Source organism: Heterodontus francisci, unplaced genomic scaffold, assembly GCF_036365525.1.
Source record: "Heterodontus francisci isolate sHetFra1 unplaced genomic scaffold, sHetFra1.hap1 HAP1_SCAFFOLD_52, whole genome shotgun sequence".
In the NCBI taxonomy this organism is placed as follows: Eukaryota; Metazoa; Chordata; class Chondrichthyes; order Heterodontiformes; family Heterodontidae; genus Heterodontus; species Heterodontus francisci.
In genome coordinates, this window is record NW_027141175.1 from 13306961 (window position 1) to 13333947 (window position 26987).

The following is a 26987-nucleotide window of genomic DNA, read 5'->3' on the forward strand; positions in this document are numbered from 1 at the left end:
GGTACATAAACAGACCCAAACTCATGCTCATACCCCAAATTCCACACCCGCCGCCATGTTGCATATACGATTAACACTGCCGTTAACAGGATGGAATTCGCCGAGATAGCTAACAGTAAAATATGGATTTCCTTTGGCTCTCCATCCCTGGGTCTCTGTGACTCTCCCCACGGCTGTGAGCTCGGAGCCTCCTGCGTCCTCTGCTGCTCACTATAATGAATCGGACAGTGAGGGCATTGAACAATAAAATCAGCACAAGTGGGACAAATGGCGTTACATCACAAAACCCCGGGACGTTTTCCAGCCAATACCGACCTCTTTACATAAAAAAATGACGTTCTTTAAACAGCTCAACACAGTAGCTGTTGCCATAACCACAGCCGCCGTTTTCTCGCTGCAGTATTTACTTTTCAGCTTCTGGTAACAAATGGCCACAAATCGATCAAAGGTAAAAGTGACGGTGAACCAGACAGAAGAATCTGTGGCTGTGTAAAGTAGGATGGCGTGGATGTTACACAAGGGAACTTAGTCCAGGAATTGAAACTTTTCCCGATAAACAATGGGAAGGTGCCTCAATATCAGGTCGAGGATCTGCCGTTGACATGGCCACCAGGTAGCAAGTAATACATTTGGAGAGACCACACTTTCCCCGATAAAGGATCCGAATCGTCAGCAAGTTAACTGTGAGGAAGGAAAATAAAGAGGGAAATTATACATCATGCTGGGAGCAAAGTTGCCAATTTGATTGAGGACCTATTGAGAAATATAAATGTGTACCTGTATCCAGTGATGCATTGAAATGATTGGACCTGAAAGAACAAATGGGGATGTCTGCGATACAGTGAAAGGTAGGAGAGATGAAATGACAAAGATATGATATTGAAATTGTTAAAATCAACGTTGACCATAACCCCCCCCCCTTACTTTGCCTAGTTTATAAACTGTTCCATCTCTAATCACTCCCAGTTCTGATGAAGGATTACTGACCTGAAACATTAACTCCATCTCTTTCTTTACAGATGCTGCCAGACCTGCTGAATATTTCCAGCATTTCCTGTTTTTATGTCAGATGTGCAGCATCTGCTCCCTGTTCCTATTGTATGGAAAGTTAAATGTTGGACTGACTGAGAGTTTCCCTCACCTGTTACAGGCTGCACAGAATTCAATTGTTTCAAAGCAACATTTGGAAATTAGTCCACTGAAAAATCAGTGAAACAAATAATATCAATCGCCACTATGTTAACAGCACCATTGGAAATTACTAAGGCATTTATACATCAGTCTGCGAATAAAAACAACGGATTGACAGAATTTAGGGTGACATTTGTACAATTTTTCATGCATTTAGTGATGGATCTAATTATTGTACCAGTGACAGGGATTTCTGCTGGAGGCAGGGAGCAGAATTTAATGGAGCCAGTGGAATTCCTGACGGAGGGCTGAAAAGTTGAGGAGAAGCACACACAATTCGAAGCCCCAACCCAGCGCAATTCAGTGGTGCTCAGGCAATAAACTACCTGGTGCTCTGATGCCAGGCCCTTTATGGATGGGTCTTCCGCTCGGCAAAGTTGCTGAACCTTGTTATGACCATGGCAGGAGGAGCGGACTGTGACTTCAGTCTCACACCTCCAGCGGTCACAGCATATCAATAAATCTTCCCAACCACAGAACAACAGCCAAATTCCTCCTCACCTTGTCCCCCAGAATAAAGCACACCGGCCAGGTTTGTTAATCAACAAAAAGCAACTTTTTATTCAAAAATAAAAACGAAATCTTAATCAATAATGAGCCCTCCTGGTGGGGAATGGAGGTGTAGAGAGATTTGATTTCCATAATGCAGAGGAGGCGATAGGGGCCAGGAAACTGGAAATTGTCAAAATGACTAGGCCGTCAGAAGAGTCACGGAAGTAGGTGGACTGTTTGGGGGCTGTGCGAACAGAGGCCCAGCCAGTCCCCATCCACCACCACCCTCGTCCGCGTGGCTAAATTTGTTCTCACATTGAATAACTTCTCCTTCAACTCCACTCACTTCCTTCAAGTAAAAGGTGTTGCAATGGATACCCACATGGTTGCGAGTTATGCCTTTATATTTGTGGGGTATGTTGAACATTCCTTGTACCAGTCCGACTCAGGCACCCTCCCCCAACTCTTTTTCCGGTACATTGATGACGACACAGGTGCTGTTTCCTACTCCGGCCCTGAACTGGAAAACTTTATCAACTTTGCTTCCAATTTCCAGCTCTCGCGCACCTTTACATGGTCCACCTCTGACACTTCCCTTCCTTTCCTAGAATTCTGTATCTGAATCTCCGGGGATAGGCTGTCTACTAATAGCTATTACAAGCCCACCGACTCCCACAGTTTCCTCGACGACATTTCTTCACACCCTACCTCCTGTAAGGACTCCATTCCATTCTCCGAGTTTCTCCTTCTCCGAGGCATCTGCTCTGATGATGCTACCTGCCATGACAGCGCTTCTGATATGTCTTCGTTTAACCTCAACCGAGGAATTCCCCCTCCCCCTCCCCCCTCACTGTGGTTGACAGGGTCCTCAACCGTGCCCGGCCCATTTCCCACACCTCTACCCTCACCTCTTCTCCTCCCTCCCAGAACCACGACAGGGTTCCCCTTGTCCTCACTTTCCACCCCTTAAGCTTGCATGTCGAAAGGATCATCCTCCACCATTTCTGCCACCTCCAGCGTGATGCCACTACCAAATGCATCTTCTCCTCCCTTCCTCTGTCAGCATTCCAATTGTATCTTTCCCTCCGTGACACCCTGGTCCACGCCGCCACTGCCCCCACCACCACGATCCCCTTCATACAGCACCTTCCCCTGCAATCACAGGAGAATACTGAAATTGTGGTCCAATTGCGGTATGATGCAAGTTTTTATAACTTCCTTTTTTTCAATTCTATAGCTCTGGAAAATAAAACTTTGTTCTTGCTTCTCTTAATGGCCTTGCTAACCTGACAGTGCAACGTTTAATGATTGATCTATTTGTACGTCGAGATACCTTTGTTCCTCTACCCCACATTGAATCACACCCTCTACGTGAAAAATAACCTCCCTTTCTTGCACCAAAATGTATTACCTCGTCTGTGTGCGAGTGTGGGATACATGAGTGTCAGTTACTGTCTCTGTTACTGTCTGACACTGCAATGTTGTGAGAGTGGGATTCATTCAGTGTCAGTTAAAGTTCCTGTCATTGCCTGACACTGTACTCGGTGTGAGTTTGAGATTTGTTCAGTGTTAGTTACAGTCCATGTCACTGTCTCACACTCTACGTATTGTGATAGTGGGATTTATTTTAATAACTAGTTGACGTGGGTGGTTTGTCTTTTTATTATTTCATAGGAGAGGATGTGGGCTTCGCTGGCTTGTCCAGCATTTCGTGCACATCCATAATTGCCCTCGACAAGGTGGTGGTGAGCTGCATTTTTGAAACCCTGCTACCCTTCTCGTATGGTTGCACACACAGTACTGTTAAGGAGGTAGTTCCAGAATTCTGATAAAGTCACAGTGAAGGAACGACGATGTATTTACAAGTCAGGACCTTGTGTAACTTGGAGAGGAACATGCAGGTGATAGTTGTTCCATGAGTCTGCTGTCCTTGTCTTTCCAGGTGGAATAGATCGCTGGTTTGGAAACTGCTGTCTAAGTAGGTGTGGTGAATTGCTGCAGTGCTTCTTGTACATGACACACACCACTGCCGCTGTGTGTCAGGGGTGTAGGTAATGAACTTTTAACGTGGCGATGGGGTGCTGATCAAGCGGGCTGCTTTTCCCTGGATGATATTGAGCTTGTTGCGTGCTGTTGGAACGGCAGTTATCCGTCACACTCCTGACTTGTGCCTTGCAGATGGTGGAAATGCTTTGGGGAGCCAGGAGGTGAGCTAGTCGCCGCAGAAGTTCCTGTTTCTGACATGCACTTGGAGCCACAGCATGTCTGGTCAATGGAAACCCGCATGTTGTTTATGCTGTGACATTCAACGATGTTAATACCATGTAATGTCAAGGGTAGATGGTTAGATTTTCTATTATTAGAAATCGTAATGCGTTGCACTTGTATCGCATGAATGGTACTTGCTACTTATCAGCCCAAGCCTGAATGTTGCCCTAGTATTGCTGGGTATGGACACGGACTGCTTCAGTATCTGAGGAGTTGGGAATGGTACCAAACAACGTGCAATCATCACTGAACATCCCCACTGTTGATCTTATGATGAAGGGAAGGTTATTGATGAATAGCTGAAGATGGTTGGGCCTAGGGAGCTACCCGAGGAAACAGGACTACTTCCAGGCTCATTGTCTGACACTGTACTCGACGTGAGTGTGAGACTTACACAGTGTCTGTCTCTGTACAGTGTGTGGAGTTTATTTAATGCTATTTACTATCTCTGTCACTGTCTGACACTGTACTGAGGGCGAATGTGGCATTCGCAATGCCTCTGTTATTGTATATGGCACCGTATGACTCTATATAGTGTTCGAGTGCGGGATGTATTCAATGTCAGTCACTGTAACTGTCACTATTTGGCACTGTACTGTATACATGTGCGTAATTTATTCTGTATTCGTTGAGTCAAAACGGCTCCAAGTTACGTTCCAGACCCTAACACTGAGACTGTGAAATGTGTGAAAGTGGGATTTCTTCAGTTTTACTTCCTGTCCCTTTCACTGTCTCACGATGTGCAATGTTTGAGTATGGGATTTATTCTGTGTCATGTACTGTCCCTGCCACTGTGGGACACTGTGATGCGTGTGAGTGCCAGTTGTTTCAGCCTCAGTTCCTGTCCCTGTCACTGTCTGACTCTGCTGTCTATAATGTATCCATGTTGTGCCCCTTCAGGCGACAGAACTGGAAGTGGGCGGTGCTTTTGCTCCCTCCCTTTTTGCCAGCTCCCACGTGATTTAAAATTGAAAATCAGAGGGTTGCCAGTGACCACGTGATCATGCGGCGTGCACCACTTTCCTTTGTTGTCACCTGCCCTCAGTCAGTGAAACATAATTTACTACGTGGCTATAAATAGTCCTTCAGGATAATTAGGGAAGTTAATCAGGCGACCGTTTGGCTTTAAGGCGAATATTCTAAGTTTATTTCCCTTAACTTAATATAACCTCCGACCCACCCACACCCGTCTTCACACCTCTCAAAAACATCACCACCCCACTCTGTAGTTATGTGGTTCAGTTCATCACCAACACCACCAAGTCTGCTTGCAAGCAGAGCCATGTCCCATGGTTCAATGATTCTTCCCTGCAGGTGCTCCTCCGGAACATTAGAGAAAGGCGAGTGGCCCTCTTTCTGCAGATGGCATCAGAAGACCGATGATACCTGACTAAGGCCGCCTTGACAGAGGTGGCAGGAGAGGTGTGGAGCCACGAGGTTCAACCTATAACCTGGGTGCTGTCTAGGAAATGGGTTAATATCCTGCTCAGATCGGCATGGGCAAATGATGCGGCAGAATCGCAACAAATGGTCTCTCGTGACCTCATCAAAACGTATCTGTCAGTGGCCATCAATGCCACAGCGTTGCATGTGTCATTAACCTTGGCGCCACATGAACATTTTGGCCAGAGTATATGGAAGTCTGGCATAAGTTTACACGGGATGTAACGTGCAATAAACAGGCTAGTACGTGTGATGGGGATGCATGCAGAGATGGGGACGTTAGGTGTCACTTGACATGGAATTAACTCAGCACATTTTTGTGCAGGACAAGCAGAACCACAGTCATCGGCTGTGCACCAAGACGTAGGAGAAATGCCAGGTGAAAGTCTCCTGACGTTTGCAGAGGAGCAGGCTGTCGGGACAGCAGGAGAGGTGGGGGGACATGCCACTAGAGATGGGGAGTAAAGATCATCTAGGGGTCAAGATGAAGAGCCAAACTTACTGTCACTGGCATATGGGCACACAAGGGGACTACACTATAAAGGTGATGTGATCATGCTGTGATTATTTTCAACGTTGCTCTGTTTGTTCTCCACAGCAGGTGCCCACAATTGCACTACAAGAACTATGAGAAACCCGACTTCCGTGCACTCCATTACTGGGGAATATGATACCAATGCTCCAGAGATTACAATGTCACCTGCCTCTACACCATCCTCCGCCAGTGTAGTCACACTCACAGGATCCGGGGGCAGGTGCGGTTCCATTTCGAATTAGGGTCAAAGCCTGGCGAGGATGGCACAGTTATGACCCAGCCGCCGAGGGAGAATATTGCAGACAAGTCCCTTGATATTCAGAGAACTTCTGGGGACTCGGCCCCAGCTGAGTCCCATGCTGAGTCGGGGGCACAAGGAACGTGCAGCAAATGCAGTGAACAATTGGGGAATATGAGTTGGAAATGCCAGAGGTCATGTGTAGCTTTGTGCGGGTGATGGAGTAGTCCTCGCAAGCCATGACGTCTGCTATGTCCAAGGCATGTGAATGCATGGCTTCCTCCGTGGAGGCCAAGGCGACTGTTATGGATGGCCAGGTCTAGCACTCGATCTATATGTACTCTGGCTTGCATTGCATCACTGTAGCTATGAACTCAGTGCAGCAGCGAAGACGAGGCGCCTGGAGCTCCCTTTGGGTGCACATTTCCTCCAGGGAGACAGCCCCCAGATGGAGGAAGGATGCGTGTTAGCTGGTCCAGGGGCTTCGTCTCAGGACACCCCTAATGTCAGTCGCATCTTCTCATCCCTCCTGACGTTGACCGCCTTACCTCCTGCCAGTGAAGCCAAGGGGATTCACCTGCACCAGTACAGCAGACCAGCTGTAGGATGGAACACCCAAGGCCCCAAAGCTCGGGAGGAAGGCTAAAACGGCCATCCACAACAACGTGGCAACACAATGAGCAGACTGCCTCTACCTCAGCTGCTGATGTTGGAGTCGCACCAAGACGTAGAGTGAAGAAGCATAAACTTAAGTATTTCTGAGCACGATGATGGCACGGGTTTTCAAGCTCACACATGTAAATATTGCACAGTTTATTTCTTCTGCTTTATTAATTTGTACACATGTTCCATGTCTCGAGACTTACCGAGTTAACAGCTAAATGTAGTGACATGCCTGATGGCAGGCACGCTTTCATGTACAGAGAGGAGTAACGGGCATGGCCTATATTGTGGAAGATAGAACATAGAACATACAGCACAGAACAGGCCCTTCGGCCCACAATGTTGTGCCGATCCTTTGTCCTCTGTCAAGGACAATTTAATCTATACCCCATCATTCTCCTTTATCCATATACCTATCCAAAGATGTTTTGTTTTTCCTTCATTCTTCAAGGATTTTTAAAGTGTGTCCAGTTTAGTACTCGACAGTCTGTGGGACATGGCTTATTAGTGGCCCTAGAAATAGTAGATGCATTTCTGGTCATTTAAAAATATTCTATAGACTCTGGAACAGTTCCAACGGATTGGAGGGTAGCTAATCTAACCCCGTTATTTAAAAATGATGTAGACAGAAAAAGGGGAATTATAGACTGGTTAGTTTGACATCAGTAGTGGGGAAATGCTAGGGTCCATTAGAAAAGATGTAATAGCAGAGCACTTGGAAAACAATGACAAGATCAGACAAAGTAAACATGGATTTATAGAAAGGAAATCATGCTTGACAAATCCACTGGACTTTTTTGAGGATGTAACTAGTAGAATAGATAAGGGAGAACAAATGGATGTGGTATATTTGGACTTTCAGAAGGCTTTGGACAAGGTCCCATATAAGATATTAGCAGACAAAATTAATGCACATGGGATTGGGGGCAAGGTACTGACATGGATAAAGAACTGGTTGGTAGACAGGAAACTAAGAGTAGGAATAAATGGGTCTTTTTTTCCGAGTGACAGGAAGTGACGAGTTGGGTACCGCAGGGATCAGTGCTAGGACTCCATCTATTCGCAATATATAGGAATGATATAGATGAGGGAATTAAATGTAATATATCCAAGTTGGCAGACGACATAAAGTTGGGTAGGAATGTACGTGGTGAGGAGGATGCAGAGAAGCTCCAGTGTGGTTTGTACAAGTTGAATGAGTGGGCAAATGCATGGCACATGCAGTATGATGTAGATAAATATGTGAGGTTCTCCACTTTGGTGACAAAAACAGAAAGGTGGATTATTATCTGAACGGCAATAGATTGGAAAAGGGGGAGGTGCAGCGAGACCTGGGTGTCCTTGTGCACCATTCGCTGAAAGTAAGCATGAAGGTGCAGCAGGCAGTTAAGAAGGCAAATAGTATGTTGGCTTTCACAGCGAGAGGATTAAAGTACAGGAGCAAGGATGTCTTGATGAAATTTTACAAGGCCTTGGTGAGACGTCATCTGGAGTACTGTGTGCAATTTTGGTATCCTTACCTGAGGAAGGATGTTCTTGCTATTGAGGGAGTGCAGCGAAGGTTTACCAGACTGATTGCTGGGGTGGCAGGACTGACGTATGAAGAGAGATTGGATGGATTAGGCTTGTATTCGTTAGAATTTAGATGAATGAGAGGGGATCTCATAGAAACCTATAAAATTCTAATAGGATTGGGCAGCCTAGATGCAGGAAGAGTGTTCTTGATAGCGGCGCAGTCCAGGACCAGGGGTCACAGACTATGGATAAGGGGTAAGCCGTTTAGGACTGAGACGAGGAAGGGTTTCTTCAGCAAGAGAGTGGTTAACCTGTGGAGTTCTCAACTACAGAAAGCAGTTGAGGCTAAGTCACAAAATATATTCAAGAAAGAGTTATATATAGTTCTTCGGGCTAAAGGGACCAAGGAATACGGTGAGAAAGCGGGAACAGGGATCTGAGTTTGTATGATCAGCCATGATCGTACTGAATGGCGGTGCAGGCTCGAAGGCAGAATGGCCTACTTCTGCCCCTATTTTTTCTATGTTTCTATATGCAGTTTCAGCTGTCCAGAGCTTCTACGTTAGATGGAACAGGTGTCCAGAAAGTACTGTTAGTAAGGTTCTGGCTTTCATTGAGTTTTCATCTTTGGATGATAGACATATGTGCAAGTGCAGCACAGATTTTCTCAGATTCAGTAATCTCCAGCGAATGTGCTTATCAAAGCTTCACTTCCCATGCAATTCGAAATTGGCACAGGGCGTCCATTTTGAGTTTGGACGGCGAAGGTGGTTGTTAGGGGTAGGGCAACATCCAAGGAAGGCAATGGAGTTCCGGCAATTGAAAACTAATCATAAAAATGACCCAATCCTGGCCAAAACGTGCGAATATAAGGTTGTCCCTGCAATCCCATTGGGTGGTGTAGTGGTATTATCATTGGACTAGTAACCCAGCGACCCAGGGTATTTCTCTGGGGACATGGGTTCGAATCTCACCACAGCAGAAGGTGGAATTTGAATATAATTAATAAATCTGGAATTAAAAAACTAGTCTAATGATGGCCATGAAACCATTGTCGATTGTTATAAAAACCCATCTGGTTCACGAATGTCCTTCAGGGAAGGAATTCTGCTGTCCTTACCTGGTCTGGCCTACATGTGACTCCAGACCAACAGGAATGTGGTTAATTCTTACATGCCCTCTGAAATGCCTAGCAAGCCACTGAGTTGTACCTAACCGATACGAAGTCAATAAAAAGGAAGGAAACTGGACGGACCACCCAGCATCGATCTGGGCACCGGAAATGACAACGGCAAACCCAGCCCTGTCGACCCTGCAAAGTTTTCCTTACTATCATCTGGGGGTTTGTGCCAAAGTTGGCAGATCTGTCCCACAGACTACTCAAGCAACAGACTGACAGAGTCATACTCACGGAATCATACCTTGCAGACAATGCCCCAGACGCTGCCATCACCGTCCCCAGGCATGTCTTGTCCCACCGGCAGGACAGACCCAGCAGAGGTGGTGGCACAGTGTTATACAGTAGGGAGGGAGTTGCCCTTGGAGTCCTCAACATCGACTCAGGAACCCCAAGAAGTCTCATGGCATCAGGTCAAACATGGGCAAGGTAACCTCCTACTGATTACCACCTACCGCCCTCCCTCAGCTGAAGGTTCAGTGCTCCTCCATGTTGAACACCACTTGGAGGAAACACAGAGAGTGGCAAGGGCACAAATGTAATCTGGGTGGGGACTTCAATGTCCATCACCAAGAGTGGCTTGGTCGCACCACTACTAACCGAGCTGGCCAAGTACTAAAGGAAATTGCTGCGAGACTGTGTCTGCGGCAGGTGGCAGGGGAACCACCACGAGGGAAAAACATACTTGACCTCGTCCTCACCAGTCTGCCTGCTGCAGATGCTTCTGTCCATGACTGTATTGGGAGGAGTGACCACCGCATAGTCCTGGTGGAGACGATGTTCCGCCTTCACATTGAGGATACCTTCCATCGTGTTGTGTGAAACTATCAACGTGATAAACGGGATAGAATTTGAACAGATCTAGCAATGCAAAACTGGGCATCCATGAGGCGCTGTTGCCCAACCGCAGCCACACAATTGTACTCAACCACAATCTGTAACCTCATGGCCCGGCATATCCCCCACTCTAACATTACCGTCAAGGCAGGAGACCAACCGTGGTTCAATGAAGAGTGCAGGAGGGCATACCAGGAGCAGGACCAGGCATACCTCAAAATGAGGTGCCAACCTGGTGAAGCTACAACACAGGACTATCTGCGTGCCAAACTGCATAAGCAGCATGCGATAGACAGAGATAAGCGATCCCAAAACCAACGGATCAGATATAAGCTCTGCAGTCCTGCCACATCCAGCCGTGAATGGTGTTGGACAATTGAACAACTAACAGGAGGAGGTGGCTCCACAAATATCCCCATCCTCAATGATGGGGGAGCCCAGCACATCAGTGCGAAAGATAAGACTGAAGCATTTGCAATAATCTTAAGCCAGAAGTGCCGAGTTGATCATCCATCTCGGCCTCCTCCTGAAGTCCCCGGCATCACAGATGCCAGACTTCAGCCAATTCGATTCACTCCTCGTGATATCAAGAAACGACAGAAGGCACTGGATACTGCAAAGGCTATGGGTCCTGACAATATTCTGGCAATAGTACTGAAGACCTGTGCTCCAGAACTTGCCGTGTCCCTAGCCAAGCTGTTCCAGTACAGCTACCACACTAGCATCTACCCTGCAATGCTGAAAATTGCCCAGGTATGTCCTGGACACAAAAAGCAGGACAAGTCCAACACGACCAATGACCGCCCCATCAGCCTACTCTCAATCATCAGTAAAGTGAAGGAAGGTGTCATTGACAGTGCCATCAAGCAGCACTTGCTTCGCAATAGCCTGCTCAGTGATGCTCAGTTTGGGTTCCGCCAGGACCACTCAGCTCCTGAATTCATTACAGCCTTGGTTCAAACACGGACAAAAGAGCTAAACTCAAGAGGTGATGTGAGAGTGACTGCCCTTGACATCAAGGCAGCATTTGACCGAGTATGGCATCAAGGCGCCTTAGCAACACTGAGGTCAATGGGAATCATGGGGAAAACACTCCGCTGGCTGGAATCAAACCTAGCGCAAAGGATGATGGTTGTGTTTTTGAAGGTCAATCATCTGAGCTCGAGGACATCACTGCAGGAGTTCCTCAGGGTAGTGTCCTAGGCCCAATCATCTTCAGCTGCTTCATCAATGACCTTCCTTCAACCATAAGGTCAGAAGTGGGAATGTTCGCTGATGATTGCACAATGTTCAGCACCATTCGTGACTCCTCAGGTTACTGAAGTGCAGAAATGCAGCACGACCTGGACAATATCCAGGCTTGGCTAAGAAGTGGCAAGTAACATTCGTGGCACTCCAGTGCCAGGCAATGAACATCTCCAACAAGAGAGAATGTAACCATCTCCCCTTGACATTCAACTGCATTACCATCGCTGAATCCCCCACTATCAACATCCTAGGGGCTACCATTGACCAGAAACTAAACTGGAGTAGTCATATAAATACCGTGGCTACAAGAGCAGGTCAGAGGCTAGGAATCCTGAGGCGAGTAACACACCTCCTAACTCCCCAAAGCCTGTCCACAATCTACAAGGCACAAGTCAGAAGTGTGATGGAATATGCTCCACTTGCTTGATGGGTGCAGCTCCAACAACACTCAAGAAGCTCGACACCATCCAGGACAAAGTAGACCGCTTGATTGGCATGCCATCTACAAACATTCAATCCCTCCACCACCGCTGCACAGTGGCAGCAGTGTGTACCATCTACAAGATGGACTGCAGCAATGCACCAAGGCTCCTTAGACACACCTTCCAAACCTGCGACCTATACCAACAATAAGGGCAAGGCAGAAAATACATGGGAACACCACCACCTGCAAGTTCCCCTCCAAGTCACACACCATCCTGATTTGGAACAATATCGCCGTTCTTTCACTGTCGCTGGGTCAAAATCTTGGAACTCTCTTCATAACAGCACTGTGGGTATACCTACTCCAAATGGACTGCAGCGGTTCAAGAAGGCAGTTCACCACCACTTCTCAAGGGGAAATGGTGGATGGGCAGAAAATGATGGCGTGGCCCACGACGCCCACAGCCCATGAATGAATAAGAAAAACGTCTTTGCTTGGCCCTAGCATCCATTAAAGCGTTATTCACATTCATGGCTTCCACCTCATGCTCATCCTCATCTGAGCAAATTGGTCTTCTCCTGCTCGTCCTGTTGCAAAAGATGTCCGTGTTGCATTAGCAGATTCTGCAATGCATAGAAGACTATGACTATTCCTGAGGCCCTTGCTGATGCGTAATGCAGAATCCCTGCAGACAAGTCAAGGCTGTGGAAGCGTTCAATGATGGATCTAGTTGAGGCGTGGACTTCATTATACCACTCTTTAACTATGCTTTGGGTTGCCTCATTGGCGTCATCAACCATGATCCCAGGGGGTATAACTTGTCACCCAGCAGCCAGCTGTAGTAGCCTTCGGCGTCATTGCTCGTTTTGCTCGTTTCCATAGAGTACTGGGGGGTGGGAAGGGGCGGTGATCATTGACTGCACTCATGTGGCCATTGGAGCTGCCTGGGACAAGCTTGCTGCCTTTGTGAATCTCAAACGCTATTACTCTTTGAACGTTCAACTGGTTTGTGATCATGGAAACATAGAAAATAGAAGCAGGAGTAGGCCATTCGGCCTGTCGAGCCTGCTCCGCCATTCATTATGATCATGGCTAATCATCCAATTCAGTAACCTGTTCCTGCATTCCCCCATTTCCCTTGATCCCTTTCGCCCCAAGAGCTACTTCTAACTCTTTCTTGACAACATACAATGTTTTGGCATCAACTGCTTTCTGTGGTAACGAATTCCACAGGCTCACCACTCACTGGGTGAAGAAATTTCTACAGGCTCACCACTCTATGATTGAAGTAATTTCTCCTCATCTCAGTCCTAACAGGTTTACCCCGTATTCCTATACTATGTTCTGGACTCCCCCACCATTGGGAACATCCTTCCTGCATCTACCCTATCAACTCCTGTTACAATTTTGTAGGTTTCTTTGAGATCTCCCCTCACTCTACTGAACTCCGGTAAATATAATTCTAACGGACTCAATCTCTCCTCCTACGTCAGTACCGCCATCTCAGGAATCAGTCTGGTAAACCTTCGCTGCATTCGCTCTGTTGCAAGATCTTCCTTCCTCAGATAAGGAGACTGAAAGTGCACACAATATTCCAGGTGTGGCCGCGCCAATGCCCGATATAATTGCAGCAACACATCTCTGCTCATGTACTCGAATCCTCTCGCGAAGAAGGCCGACCTACCATTTGCCTTTTTTATCACATGTTTCACCTGCCTGCTTACCTTCGGAAAAGAAATACCACCGGTGAAAAAGCATGCATGTCGGTGCTCGTTTTCCAGGGAACTGTGATGAATATATTTCACAAGACTCACAGCTCCCAGATATTTTTGAGGCACCAGCCTGACTATGACATGGATCTGCCCCTATCTAATCATACGACCCCCGATGACTGTGACCGTTCCCTCCACCGGCCAGCACCCTGTGTTCTCCACACAGCAGCCCAACTTTGAAAATGTTGACCCCTCCCTTCATGGGCCATCATGCAGCTCATCTGCATTAACTGTTGTAACCCCACACTCCAAACAACACCAAAACTACACTCTGAATACTAGGCCCTTACCTGCTCTGCACCTCCAGGGACCAAAACTCTAACTTCTCAACACCGCCACACCCCTCCCCGACAACAATTCACCTTAATGCTACCTTTCATTGTGTCAAAGAGTTCAAGAAAGAAAACTAGCGACCACAGAACAAAATACAACTTTAAATGAACGTGAACCGAGTGCCATGAGATTCCGATGCGGCACTGACTGAATCCGGCAGGTAGCAACCAACTTCAGTTAATTGTAAGGTGTTCCTGACATGTACATATATTAAATATTGAAACACGCCATAGGATGGTGTGAGGCACGACCCGCCACAAACAAGCCACTGACTTCATCTCCACATTTGAACCCCTCATCGCAGATCGAAATATCACCTCCCACCTAATTAAGACAACCTGCTCGGCATGAATCCAGCCTTAAAAGCCCAAAGACATTTCCCCCATGTCTTTACTTACAAGGCCTAACATCCTGGATGTAGTTTTTACAATACTATCAATACTTCCTTCCAGTGAGAACGAAGTGCGTGTGTGCATCCACTCACCAAGGGGACCCCTTTCAAAATAGTACCATGTAGTTTATATTGCCTCTTCTCATACGCACTCCAGATTATGTCCTTGACACTCTTCTGCATTATATTTCATTTGCCGTGCGACTTCCTCTTTTACTAATATGTCTATGGCCTCTTCAAACCTGCTACTATCCTCTTAATGGTTTACACTTCCGAGTTCCTGTCATCTGCAAACGTTGAAATTAAGCGTTTGATGTAAGTATGTATGTATATATACACATATATGTCTATGTCATTCATATGTGTCAAAACGAACAGGAGCCCCACTACAGATGCCTGGGGAACACCAGGAAATACTCGGCACAGTGCGCAGTGGTTCGCACCTAACAGCCTGTTGAAGAACACTCCAAAGCGCAGAGGCATCTGCCGCAAACATTATAATGTTTAAATGTTATTTGAGTAAGTAGATTCATATAATCCTCGTGAATATCTATATCTGCTATGCCTGTGCTGGGACGAGGGAGCAGTACCCCAGGACATGCGCGATGCTAATGTCATCACCCTCTATAAAAAGAAAGGTGACCGCGGTGACTGCAACAACTACCGTGGAATCTCCCTGCTCAACATAGTGGGGAAAGTCTTTGCTCGAGCCGCTCTGAACAGGCTCCAGAAGCTTGCCGAGCACGTCTACCCTGGGGCACAGTGTGGCTTTCGTGCAGAGAGATCGACCGTTGACATGCTGTTCTCCCTTCGTCAGATGCATGAGAAATGCCGTGAACAACAGATGCCCCTCTGCATTGATTTCATTGATCTCACGAAAGCCTTTCACCTCGTCAGCAGACATGGTCTCTTCAGACTACTAGAAAAGATTGGATGCCCACCAAAGCTACTAGGTATCATCACCTCATTCCGTGACAATATGAAAGGCACAATTCAACATGGTGGCTCCTCATCAGAGCCCTTTCCTATCCTGAGTGGTGTGAAACACGGCTGTGTTCTTGCACCCACACTTTTGGGGATTTTCTTCTCCCTGCTGCTTTCACATGCGTTCAAATCCTCTGAAGAAGGAATTTTCCACCACATAAGATCAGGGGGCAGGTTGTTCAACCTTGCCCGTCTAAGAGCGAAGTCCAAAGTACGGAAAGTCCTCATCAGGGAACACCTCGTTGCTGACGATGCTGCTTTAACATCTCACACTGAAGAGTGCCTGCAGAGTCTCATCGACAGGTTTTCGGCTGCCTGCAATGAATTTGGCCTAACCATCAGCCTCAAGAAAACGAACATCATGGGACAGGACATCAGAAATGCTCCATCCATCAATATTGGCGACCACGCTCTGGAAGTGGTTCAAGAGTTCACCTACCTAGGCTCAACTATCACCAGTAACCTGTCTGCAGATGCAGAAGTCAACAAGCGCATGGGTAAGGCTTCCACTGCTATGTCCAGACTGGTCAAGAGACTGTGGGGAAATGGCGCACTGACACGGAACACAAAAGTCCGAGTGTATCAGACCTGTGTCCTCAGTACCTTGCTCCATGGCAGCAAGGCCTGAACAACATATGTCAGCCAAGAGCAATGTCTCAATTCATTCCATCTTCGCTGCCTCCAGAGAATACTTGGCATCAGGTGGCAGGACAGTATCTCCAACACAGAAATCCTTGAGGTGGCCAACATCCCCAGCTTGTGCACACTACTGAGTCAGCGGCGCTTGAGATGCCTTGGCCATGTGAGCTGCATGGAAGATGGCAGGATCCCCAAAGACACATTGTACAGCGAGCTCGCCACTGGTATCAGACCCACCGGCCGTCCATGTCTCCGCTTCAAAGACGTCTGCAAACGCGGCATGAAATCCTGTGACATTGGTCACAAGTCGTGGGAGTCAGTTGCCAGCGTTCGCCAGAGCTGGCGGGCAGCCATAAAGACAGGGCTAAAATGTGGCAAGTCGAAGTGACTTAGCAGTTGGCAGGAAAAAAGACAGAGGCGCAAGGGGAGAGACAACTGTGCAACAGCCCCGACAAACAAATTTCTCTGCAGCACCTGTGGAAGAGCCTGTCACTCTGGAATTGGCCTTTATAGCCACTCCAGGTGCTGCTTCACAAACCACTGACCTCCTCCATGTGAGTATCCATTGTTTCTCGAGATAAGGAGGCCCAAAATAATATATATATCTACTCATATACAAGTTGAAAGTATAGCCACATATTGTTACAAAATGGAGTATTTACCCAAGGCATTGTGGGACAAGTTAGTTAGCTTGCAGCCTCGAGCATGGTACTGCTTAGCACAGGCAATTAGCCTGACCAAGGAGGCCCCCTCATATCAGTGTATAAGACAGCTGCTTTGTGTAACTGCAGACTGCACGAAGCAATCAGGAATGCAAGCTTGATAAAGGTAGAATGATTCATTGTGAAGACTCAAGGATAGTTGATAAGGGGGTTTGGGAAACATCACAAGATGATCGGGGCTTGCTGTGAGCTGATCACGTAGCCACATGATGCGTAATGAATAATCTAATTGGTAATATGTGTAATGTATGTAATCAATAACGGTTATGATTGGATCACGTCCAGCCAGGATGGGCTGAGTAACTGTTTGAATAATGTATAAGTATGGATGATTTTCCTTTGTTCAATGGAGAGGCATCTGGACAGCCCAGTGACCTGCTCCCCGCTGGCGTAACTCAATAAACTGTCTGACATTGTAGAAGACCTGAGTGTCGAGTGATTCTTCCAGATTCATTCCCGCTAACATTCACACAGCTCCAGCGACCCGCGTTCAATTCTGGGTACTGCCTGTGTGGAGTTTGCAAGTTCTCCCTGTGTTTTCGTGAGTTTTCGCCGGGTACTCCAGTTTCCTCCCACCACCAAAGACATGCAGCTTGATAAGTAAATTGGCCATTATAAATTGCCCCTAGTGTCGGTAAGTGGTAGGGGAACATAAGAACAGATGGGGATGTGGAAGGATTATGGGATAAGTGTAGGATTAGTATAAATGGGTGGTTGATGGTCGGCACAGACTCGGTGGGCCCAAGGGCCTGTTTCAGTGCTGTATCTCGAAATAAAATAAATAAAATACTCCCCTTCTGTCTGGACAACAACCACTCACACCTTCTTTATCCCCTTAGTCAGTGTCATACCCAGAGTGCCCCTTTAATTCTGGGTTTCAGTTTTTCTAAGTGGTCTATTAAATGGCACTTAATCAAACGCATTTAGAAAGCCAATGTATATTACATCAACCATGCTACCCTCATCAACCTTCTCCATTACATTATTAAATGACTCGATCACATTTGCCATACACGATTTTGTATTACCATTTCTGTGCTGCTTGACATTTGGAAACTCATTTTATTCTTTTCCAAACCACAAATTATTTTGTCCCAGATTATAAACTCTAAAACTTTTCCCAGTGTTTCATCGACGTTAAGCTGACTGGTGGTGGTTACGGGGTTCATCTCTCGCGCATTTTATGAACAAGCTCGAACATTTGTAACTCTCCAATGATCTTGTACCACTGATAGGTCCAAGGAGGATTGAAAGAGGCCAATGTCTCTGTTATTTCCAACATTTGTTCTTACAACAACCCTCCAACATCCCATCCAGAACTTGTAAACGTTCAATTTTGTTGTTTCACAAATGGTATTACATTGGAATGGGTTAACTGAATCTATTTGTTCAGTGAATGTGATTAACATCAGTCTCCATGGATCCTAATTGTGTCACTGGAGAGTTTCCCTCTTCTATTAATAAGGGACTCCTTTCAATGTGTTATCCCATAATATTAGTAGGACCAGCAGCTTCAGCACGAACAGTGATCAGCGGCTTCAGAAACAGGAAGTGGATAGATCAGACACTGAGAACAATGGATTGGAATATTACAAGAATGGACAGGAGTTTATCCTCGGATCTTCACTATCTTTCCACGTATTACGATTTGCTACCATTAGAATATCGGATTAAATACGCACTTGAAATTATTTGCTACATTTACTATCCATTCCTTGCAATTGTTGGCGTTCCTGGTTAGTCTTTCTATCCCGTTATTAATTCTAGAAACCATGTTTAACTGCATTACTGTTCTTGCAATTTACTTTTTCATCCTTGCAGCTGATGTTTCCCCTCATTAAATCTCTACATCCACTGAATCACAGCAGGCTGCTGCTGCTGACTATGAACAATGCAATGGAGACAAGGCAAATGGAATACGGTAGAGGTTCGCGGTTCACTGATTTAGTACTGGGGAGCGAAGTCATGGAGGTTGAAAGGAGGTGAGAGACAATGATTTCTTGGGGGTGTAGGGGTTGGAGACCCTCAAGGAACTGCTGCCAATGCCAATGGGAGAAGGTGCCCAGGGAGGTCAATGCAAGAGTCCAGCGCCGAATACCTGCCGGCAATGCCAGAAGAGGTGTAATGGGCTCATGTGGGTGTCAATAATAGCGAATTCATCAACTCATTGGCATTTCCTTTAAACAAAACGACATCCTCTCATGCCGCACAACACATTGTGAGACCGGCAGAATGGTTAAAAGAGTGGTGGCAGTGCAGCACCGAGAGCAATATCATAGCGAGCCTGGTTGGGGGGGGGGGGGAATACTGGTGACAGAGCTGCATTGAGAGTGAGAACACAGAGAGAACGGTGGGAAGATGAAAGGTCTGGGTGCTGGTTCAGAGCAAGCTGACTGTGTTGACAAAAAAATAAACACAGTGTGACGTGACAGGAAAGCAGCTTAGTGATTGATTGGTGAGTATTTCTCCGAAACTGGTACATTATCATAAACCAGCAGGTGGGAAATTTAAAGCTTCAATCAGAGTGTGTCTAGCAGTATGTGAATGAAAGGCATAAAGTGAACGTGTTGTATAGTGGTAGAGAAGAGAGTAGTAGTCTGTTATATAGGAATGGACTGAGATGGACTCTGAGGAATGAAAAGAGAAGTTCACAATGAATGTATGTAAACGTCTAAGTGTGGAGTATAAGATTAGTGAGCTAAAAGGACAAATGACCATGTGGAATGTGGTGTAGCAGCACTAAAAGAAACGTGGCATAAAATGATGAGGTCATAGTGCTTATTATTTAAGGATGCAAAGTGTTCAGAAACGATAGGAAAGGAAAAAATGGAGGTGTGGTGGCAGCACTGACTATAGAAGACATCTTATTGTTGGAAAAAACAGGATGCCCTTGAGGGAGCAAGGACAGAATTCACTTGGTTGGCGTTCAGAAGGAAAACGCATTTGATCACAATCCTGGGGCTATTTTATAGGCGTTCAAATAGTGAGGAGCAAATCTTTAGGGAAGTCACAGAGGTGCAATTGGAATATGGAGTAAAATTGGGGTTTAAAGTACCCAAATATCGTTTGGGATCGTGTTAAGAGTAAATGGAAAGAAAGGGGAGGATTATTTGAAATATGTTCAGGAAAACGTCCTTGACCTGGATGCTCTCGGCCCAACTAGGATCTGGAGCTGGGGAATGATGTGGGCTATGTGAAGCTGGTCTCCATGTGGAACACTTGTCCAAGAGTGGTTAATTCATTATGAGTTTTAGACTCGTAATAGGGAAGAGCAAGGGACAATCTCAGGCAATTCCAGGCTGGAAGAGGTCTAATTCATTGGGATGTGAAAGGATCTATTTTTAAATTATAAAATGTGACCAGAGACTGACAGGAACAAAATATAATGGAACAATGAGTGAACTTCACGGAGCAGATGCTGCAGGTAAAGGCGAGGTACATTCCAAAAAGGGCGAACTGCAGTGAAATCAAAGCCAGGGCTTCTTGGCTGACAGGGGAGATGGAGAATACGATGAAACAAAAAAGGGTGCGTGATGCATATCAGGTGAAGTCTTCAATTCAGAACCAGGTCAAATAGAACATGTTGAGAGAGGAAAATCAGACTCGCAAAGAGAGAAAATGAGGATAAAATGGTAGTCAACATGGAAGGGAAGCCAAAAATCTTATTTTGCATATGCATAGTCATTGGGTAGCAGGGGGCGCTGTGTAGCTTACTAGGGAAAAATAGGGTGATTATAGGCTTAGAGAACAGAGCAAGGCTAGATCACTAAATGAGTACTTTTGCATTGGGGATTTCGAAAGAAGATGCTGCGGACAGAAAATAGGTAGAAGCAGAGATGGGAGAGGTAATGGATGGAGTGAAAATTGATAGGTTCGTTGTAATGGAAAGACTGACAATGATTAAAGTGGATGTGATAACTGGTTTGGGTAGCTTTCACCACAGGTTGCCAAAGAAGTCGGGGTGGAGATAGTGGAAGGGCTTTCCATAATCTTCCAATCTTCTCTAGATACGGGTAAAGAGGCTACAGGACTGGGGATGGGACAACGTGACACTTGAGAGAGGGTGCAAGGACATATCTAGCACCCAGTCATTTTAACATCAGTGTTGGGTAAGGTGTTCCGAAGAATAACCAAGGATAAAATTAGCAGGCACAGCTTATTGAAGATAGTCAGCACGGATTTGTAAAAGGCAGAGCGTGCTTGACAAATATCATGGATTTTTTTTTGTCTGTGCAACAGTGAACGTTGATGAAGAGAAGGCGATGGTGCTGACCATATGGATTTTAAGAACGAGTTTCACGAAGTGTCACTTAGAAAGGATGGTTGACAGAATTGAAGCTCAAGGAGAGACAGAGAGAGAGATAGTCACACCAACTTGCTTTGCTCAATTTCTTTAATCCTCTGACTGGAGATTAGAATCTTTATTTTTTGAAGAATTTTGAAAGAGAACAGGTGAAGGATGATTTTGCTGGCAGCTAAAGATGGCCACCTAACTTGCAACACTCTATCCTATAGTATACTACGTTGCAAGGCCTGTGATGTCGAGATGAAATGCCTGCTCATCCGATCAAGAACCAAGACACAGGATGTTTAAAAGAACTATCTGTCGTTTTTTGCCAGACTGGAAACAATACTACCATGTCCATAGCAGCAATGAGTAGCTTCTAGACTCTGAAAGGCCTTTCTCTCTCTCTCTTCATTTTGGTTTACAAGCATCGAACTCTGCCTGTTGACCTTTGCATCCTCCAGCTGCAGTCAGAAACCCTGTTGGAGGAAATCTCCCGCATCGGTGTCTCCAGGAGATCAACCAAACCAATCATCTACCTCTCAAAACTAAAAGCATCAGAACACCAAAGTCAGCTGGAAGACAGCCAAATCACCAAACCCCACAGAACTATTTTCTAAGGACGCTAACTCAACCAATCTACCTTTCGCCAGTCTGTGTGCTGTGTGTCTGTCTGTAATCCTTGTGTGTGTGTGTGTGTGTGTGTGTGTGTGTGTGTGTGTGTGTGTGTGTGTGTCTGTCTGTGTGTGAGCGAGTGAAAGTTGGTGCGTTATTTATTATTTTCATTAGTTCTGTTTAGTACAACAAAGTTAACCTCTTTCTTTGTTAAACTCAAGAAAACCTTCCAGATTTGTTCAATTTATGATGATTGCATGCAAGTAATCAAATAACTACTGAATTGGCCAGTACATCTACTTTAATAAAAAGAAATAGACCTGTTGTGTTCAGACAGGGAGATGGAAAAAAGGGTAGCCCTTCGAGCCTCCTTACCTGACCGTAACAATGTACAGATGGATTGATAGATGGATAGATAGATAAATAGATAGATAGATAGATAGATAGATAGATAGATAGATAGATAGATAGATAGATAGATAGATAGATAGATAGAAACAAAAACAAGAAATGCTGGATTCACTCAGCAGGTCTGGCAGCATCTGTGGAAAGAGAAGCAGAGTTAACGTTTCGGGTCAGTGACCCTTCTTCGGAACTGACAAATATTAGAAAAGTCACAGATTATAAACAAGTGAGGTGGGGGTTGGGCAAGAGATAACAAAGGAGAAGGTGCAGATTGGACCAGGCCACATAGCTGACCAAAAGGTCACGGAGCAAAGGCAAACAATATGTTAATGGTGTGTTGAAAGACAAAGCATTAGTACAGATTAGGTGTGAATATACTGAATATTGAACAGCAGCAAGTGCAAACCTGAAGAAAAACAACCTGAAAAAAACAGTGGGTAAGCAAACTGAACAAACTAAGATGAAATGAAATAAATGCAAAAAAAGATTGTAAAAAATGTAAAAAGGAATGTAAAAAAAAAAAGAAGGAAGAAAAAATAACTAAAAATGACTAAAAATGAAAGTAAAGTGGGGGGTTGTCATGCTCTGAAATTATTGAACTCAATGTTCAGTCCGGCAGTTCAGTTAACTGTTTCCACAGGTGCTGCCAGACCTGCTGAGTGAATCCAGCATTTCTTGTTTTTGTTTCAGATTTCCAGCATCCGCAGTATTTTGCTTTTATTTTAGATAGATAGATAGATAGATAGATAGATAGATAGATAGATAGATAGATAGATAGATAGATAGATAGGTCGATAGATAGACAGATATGGATAGATGAATAATAGATAGATAGGAAGAAATGATGAAAGGAAGAAAGAAAGCAAGGAAGCAAGAAAGAAAGAAAGAAAGAAAGAAAGAAAGAAAGAAAGAAAGAAAGAAAGAAAGAAAGAAAGAAAGAAAGAAAGAAAGAAAGAAAGAAAGAAAGAAAGAAAGAAAGAAAGAAAGAAAGAAAGAAAGAATCTTGGATTGTGGAAGAAAGTGAAGATGGTGCCAATAGACGATAACATTACGTGGATAACCTAGAAAAACAGGCAGGCAAGTGAGATATGCAATTTAATAGACAGAAGAGTGAGGTGATGTATTTTGGCAGAAGGGTTAACAATAGGCAATATAGACTACATTGCACAGTTCTCAGCAGTGTACAGGGATAGAGGCAACTGGAGGTATTCCTGTGCATCTATATTTGAAGAGGACGGTGCATATTGTGACAATAGTTAGTAAAGCGTATGTGACCTTGTGCTTCATCAAAATGTGGCATTGAGTACAAAATCAGAGAAATTATGCTGACCCTGCATAAAACACTGGTTAGGTCCCCACTAAAGTATTGTGTCCAGTTGTGTTCGCCACACATTGAAAAGGATGTGCGGGTCTTTGTGTGTGTGCAGAGAAGATTTACCAGAATGGTTCCAAGGATCAGTGATTTTACTTACAAGGCTTGGGTGTAGAAGCTCGTGCTGTTCTCCTTGAAACAAAGGAGATTGAGGGGTGATTCGATCGAGGCACACAATATTATGGTAAGCCAGACACGGCAAAGCTGTTCCCATTACCTGATGGTACCAGGGCCAGGGGAGACTGATTTAAGGTTTCAGCAGAAGTTGCAAGGATGTCTTTTTTAATGCAGCGAGTGGTTGTAAACTGGAACTTGCTGTTTATGAGGGTGCTGGAAGTGGGGACAATACATGATTTCAAAAGGAATTTTAATGGATGCCTGATGGAAATATACTTACACAACAACGGGAATAAAGCAAAGAAATGGGACTGACCAGATTTCTCTGCAGAGAGCCTGAATGGATTGATGGCCGAATGGCTTATTGCTATGTCTTTATGACTCTATATTTTCGGGCAGTGAATTCCAGATCCCAGCTACTCGCTCTGGAAGAGAAATCTCCTCCTTTCACCTCTGGACCTCTGCCATTTACTTTCAATCTTTGCCTTCTTAATACCAAACTTTCTGGCAATGGTAACAGTTTTGCATTAACTTCTTTGTCAATACCCTTCATGACTTTGAAAATCTGTGTGTATGAAATCTTCCCTTACCTTTCCCTGCTCGAAAGAGAACAACCACAGCTTCTCTAATCTCTCCAACTAAATGAAGTTCCAGATCGCTGGAATCATTCTGGTAAACCAGTCTGCATCTTCACGAAGTTCTAGCAATTTCTGATGAAAAGGCATCGACCTCAAACGTTATCTTTGTTTCTCCCTCTACAAATGCTGCCAGACCTGCTGTGTATTTCTAACATTTTCTGTTTCTGTTTCTGATTTCCAGCATCCACAGTATTGTGCTTTTATCCTCGACATCCTTTCAAAATGTTAGTATTCAGAATTGGACACAATTCTCCAGTTTTGGGCTGACCAATGATGTATAAAAGATAAACATTTCTTCCTGACTTCCATTGCTCTATGTCTCGTTTTGTACAGCTAGGAAACTATGTGCATTTCTAGCAGACCTCTCAACTTGTCTGGCCACCTTCAAAGATGCATGTGCGTACAACCCAGGTCTCTCTGTTCCTGTACCCGCTTTGAAATGGTACCTTTTATTTTACATTGCCTTCCCTCATATTTCCTTCCAAAATATGTCTGCGTTCAGTTGCTTCTGCCAGGTGCCTGCCCATATCACCAGTCGCTCGCGATCCTCCTGAAGTCGGTTGGTATCCCCTCACAGTTTATTAACAGTTCCAAATATCATGCCAGTTGAAAACTTAAGAATTATCCACTGTGTACGCAAGTCCGTGGCATTAACATGCATTAAAAGAGCAGTTGATGCAATACTATCCCTGGCCAATACTCCCCGCCGATCTGAGAAGCAACAGTTCACTCATGCTATCTGTCGCTCATCGAATTTCCGAGCCATACTACCATTGGCCCTTTAATCCGATATGTTTCAATTTTGGTAACAAGACTATTGTCTGCTACTTCATCAAACGTCTTTTAATTCCAGTGCATCCCACTGACCGGCTCTCTCCCACTATCCGTGATTATTTGCCTCCTGAAAATATTTATCCAAATCCCCTTTGGAAGCTACTGGTTAATCTGTATCCACCACCGTGTTCGAATTGATAAGGGAGCACCAGTGGATGTGGTGTATTTGGACATTCACAAGGCTTTCGATAAGTTTCCACATTACAATGTGGAAACCTAAAGCACATGGGATTGGGGGTAACGTACTGACATGGATAGAGAACTGGTTGGCATTCAGAAAACAAAGAGTAGGAATAAATGAGTCTTTTTCCGAGTGGCAGGCAGTGACTACGAGGGTACCGTAAGGATCAGTGCGAAGACCCCAGTTATTCACAATATATATTAATGATATAGATGAGGGAATTAAATGTAATATAAAAGCAAAATACTGCGGATGCTGGAAATCTGAAACAAAAACAAGAAATGCTGGAATCACTCAGCAGGTCTGGCAGCATCTGTGGAAAGAGAAGCAGAGTAAACGTTTCGGGTCAGTGACTCTTCTTCGGAATGTAATATATCCAAGTTTGCTGACGACACAAAGCTGGGTGGGAGTGTAAGCTGTGAGTAGGATGCAGAGAAGTGCAAGTGTGATTTGGACAGGTTGAGTGAGTGGGGAAATACATGGCAGATGCAGTATCATGTGGAGAAATGTGAGGTTATCTACTTTGGTGACGAAAACAGAGGCAGAACTGTAACAGATTGGGAAAGGGGGAGGTATAGCGTGACATGAGTGTCCTTATGCACCAGTCGCTGAATGTAAGTATGCAGGTGCAACAGGCAGTTCAGAAGGCAAATGGTATGTTGGCCTTCATAGCGAGAGGATTCCATACAGAAACAAGGGTGTTTTGCTGCAATTATACAAGTCTTGCTGTGACAACATCTGGAGTATTGTTTCCTTTTCGAGGAAGGATGTTCGTGCTATGGAGGGAATGCAGCGAAGGTTCACCAGAATGATTCCTGGGATGGCAGGACTGACATATGAAGAGAGGTTGGGTCGATTATGCTTGTATTCGTTAGAGTTTGGAAGAATGAGAAGGGATGTCATTGAAACACTAAAAATTCTGACAGGAGTGGATAGACTAGATGCAGGAAGGATGTTCTCAATTGTCGGTGAGTGCTAGACCAGGGTTCACAGTCGAAGGATAAGGGGTAAGCCATTTAGGACTGAGCTGAGGAGGGATTTCTTCGCCCAGAGAGTGGTGAACCTGTGTAATTCTCAACCACAGAAAACAGTTGAAGGCAAATCATTAAATATATTCAAGAAAGTGTTAGTTCTAGTTATTACGGCTAAATGGATCAAGGGATATGGGAAGAAAGCGGGAACAGGGTCCCGAGTTTGGATGAACAGCCATGATCGTATTGAATGGCGGTGCTGGCTCGAAGGGCCGAATGACCTATTCCTGCTCCTATTTTTCTATGTTTCTATATTAACATCAGGCAGCGCTTTCTAAATCCTAACCACTCGTTGCATAAGTAGATTTTTCTCATGTCCCATCTGGGGTTAGAAAGTGTAGATGTACAAAATGACCTGGGTGTCCTCATCTTTCCATCACTTAAAGCTAATATGCAGGTGCAGCAAGAAATTAGGAAGTCTGATGGTATTTTAACCTTTATCACAAGAGGAGTTCAGTACAGGAATATCAAAGTCTTGCTTCAGTTGCATAGAACCTTTGTTTGACCGCACCTGGAGTACTTTGTGCAGTTTTGGTCCCCTTACCTTAGGAAAGGTATTATTGCCACAGACAGAGCGCAACGAAAGTTCGCCAGACTTGTTCCGGGGATGGCGGGACTGTCCAGTGAAGAGAGTTTG

General features: G+C 45.1%; 1 protein-coding gene across 1 annotated transcript in view; it reads left to right on the forward strand.

The window, feature by feature from the left end:
- Positions 1 to 11703: 11703 nt before the first annotated feature.
- The window catches only part of LOC137362408 (probable G-protein coupled receptor 139), a gene marked incomplete at its 5' end in the record, with an annotated part of 28700 nt that continues 13416 nt past the window's right edge, over positions 11704 to 26987 (forward strand). Inside the window, 2 exons of the mRNA XM_068026815.1 lie at positions 11704 to 11722; positions 18432 to 18608. Coding sequence (XP_067882916.1) covers positions 11704 to 11722; positions 18432 to 18608 — 196 coding nt within the window. The remainder of the gene's footprint in view (positions 11723 to 18431; positions 18609 to 26987) is intronic.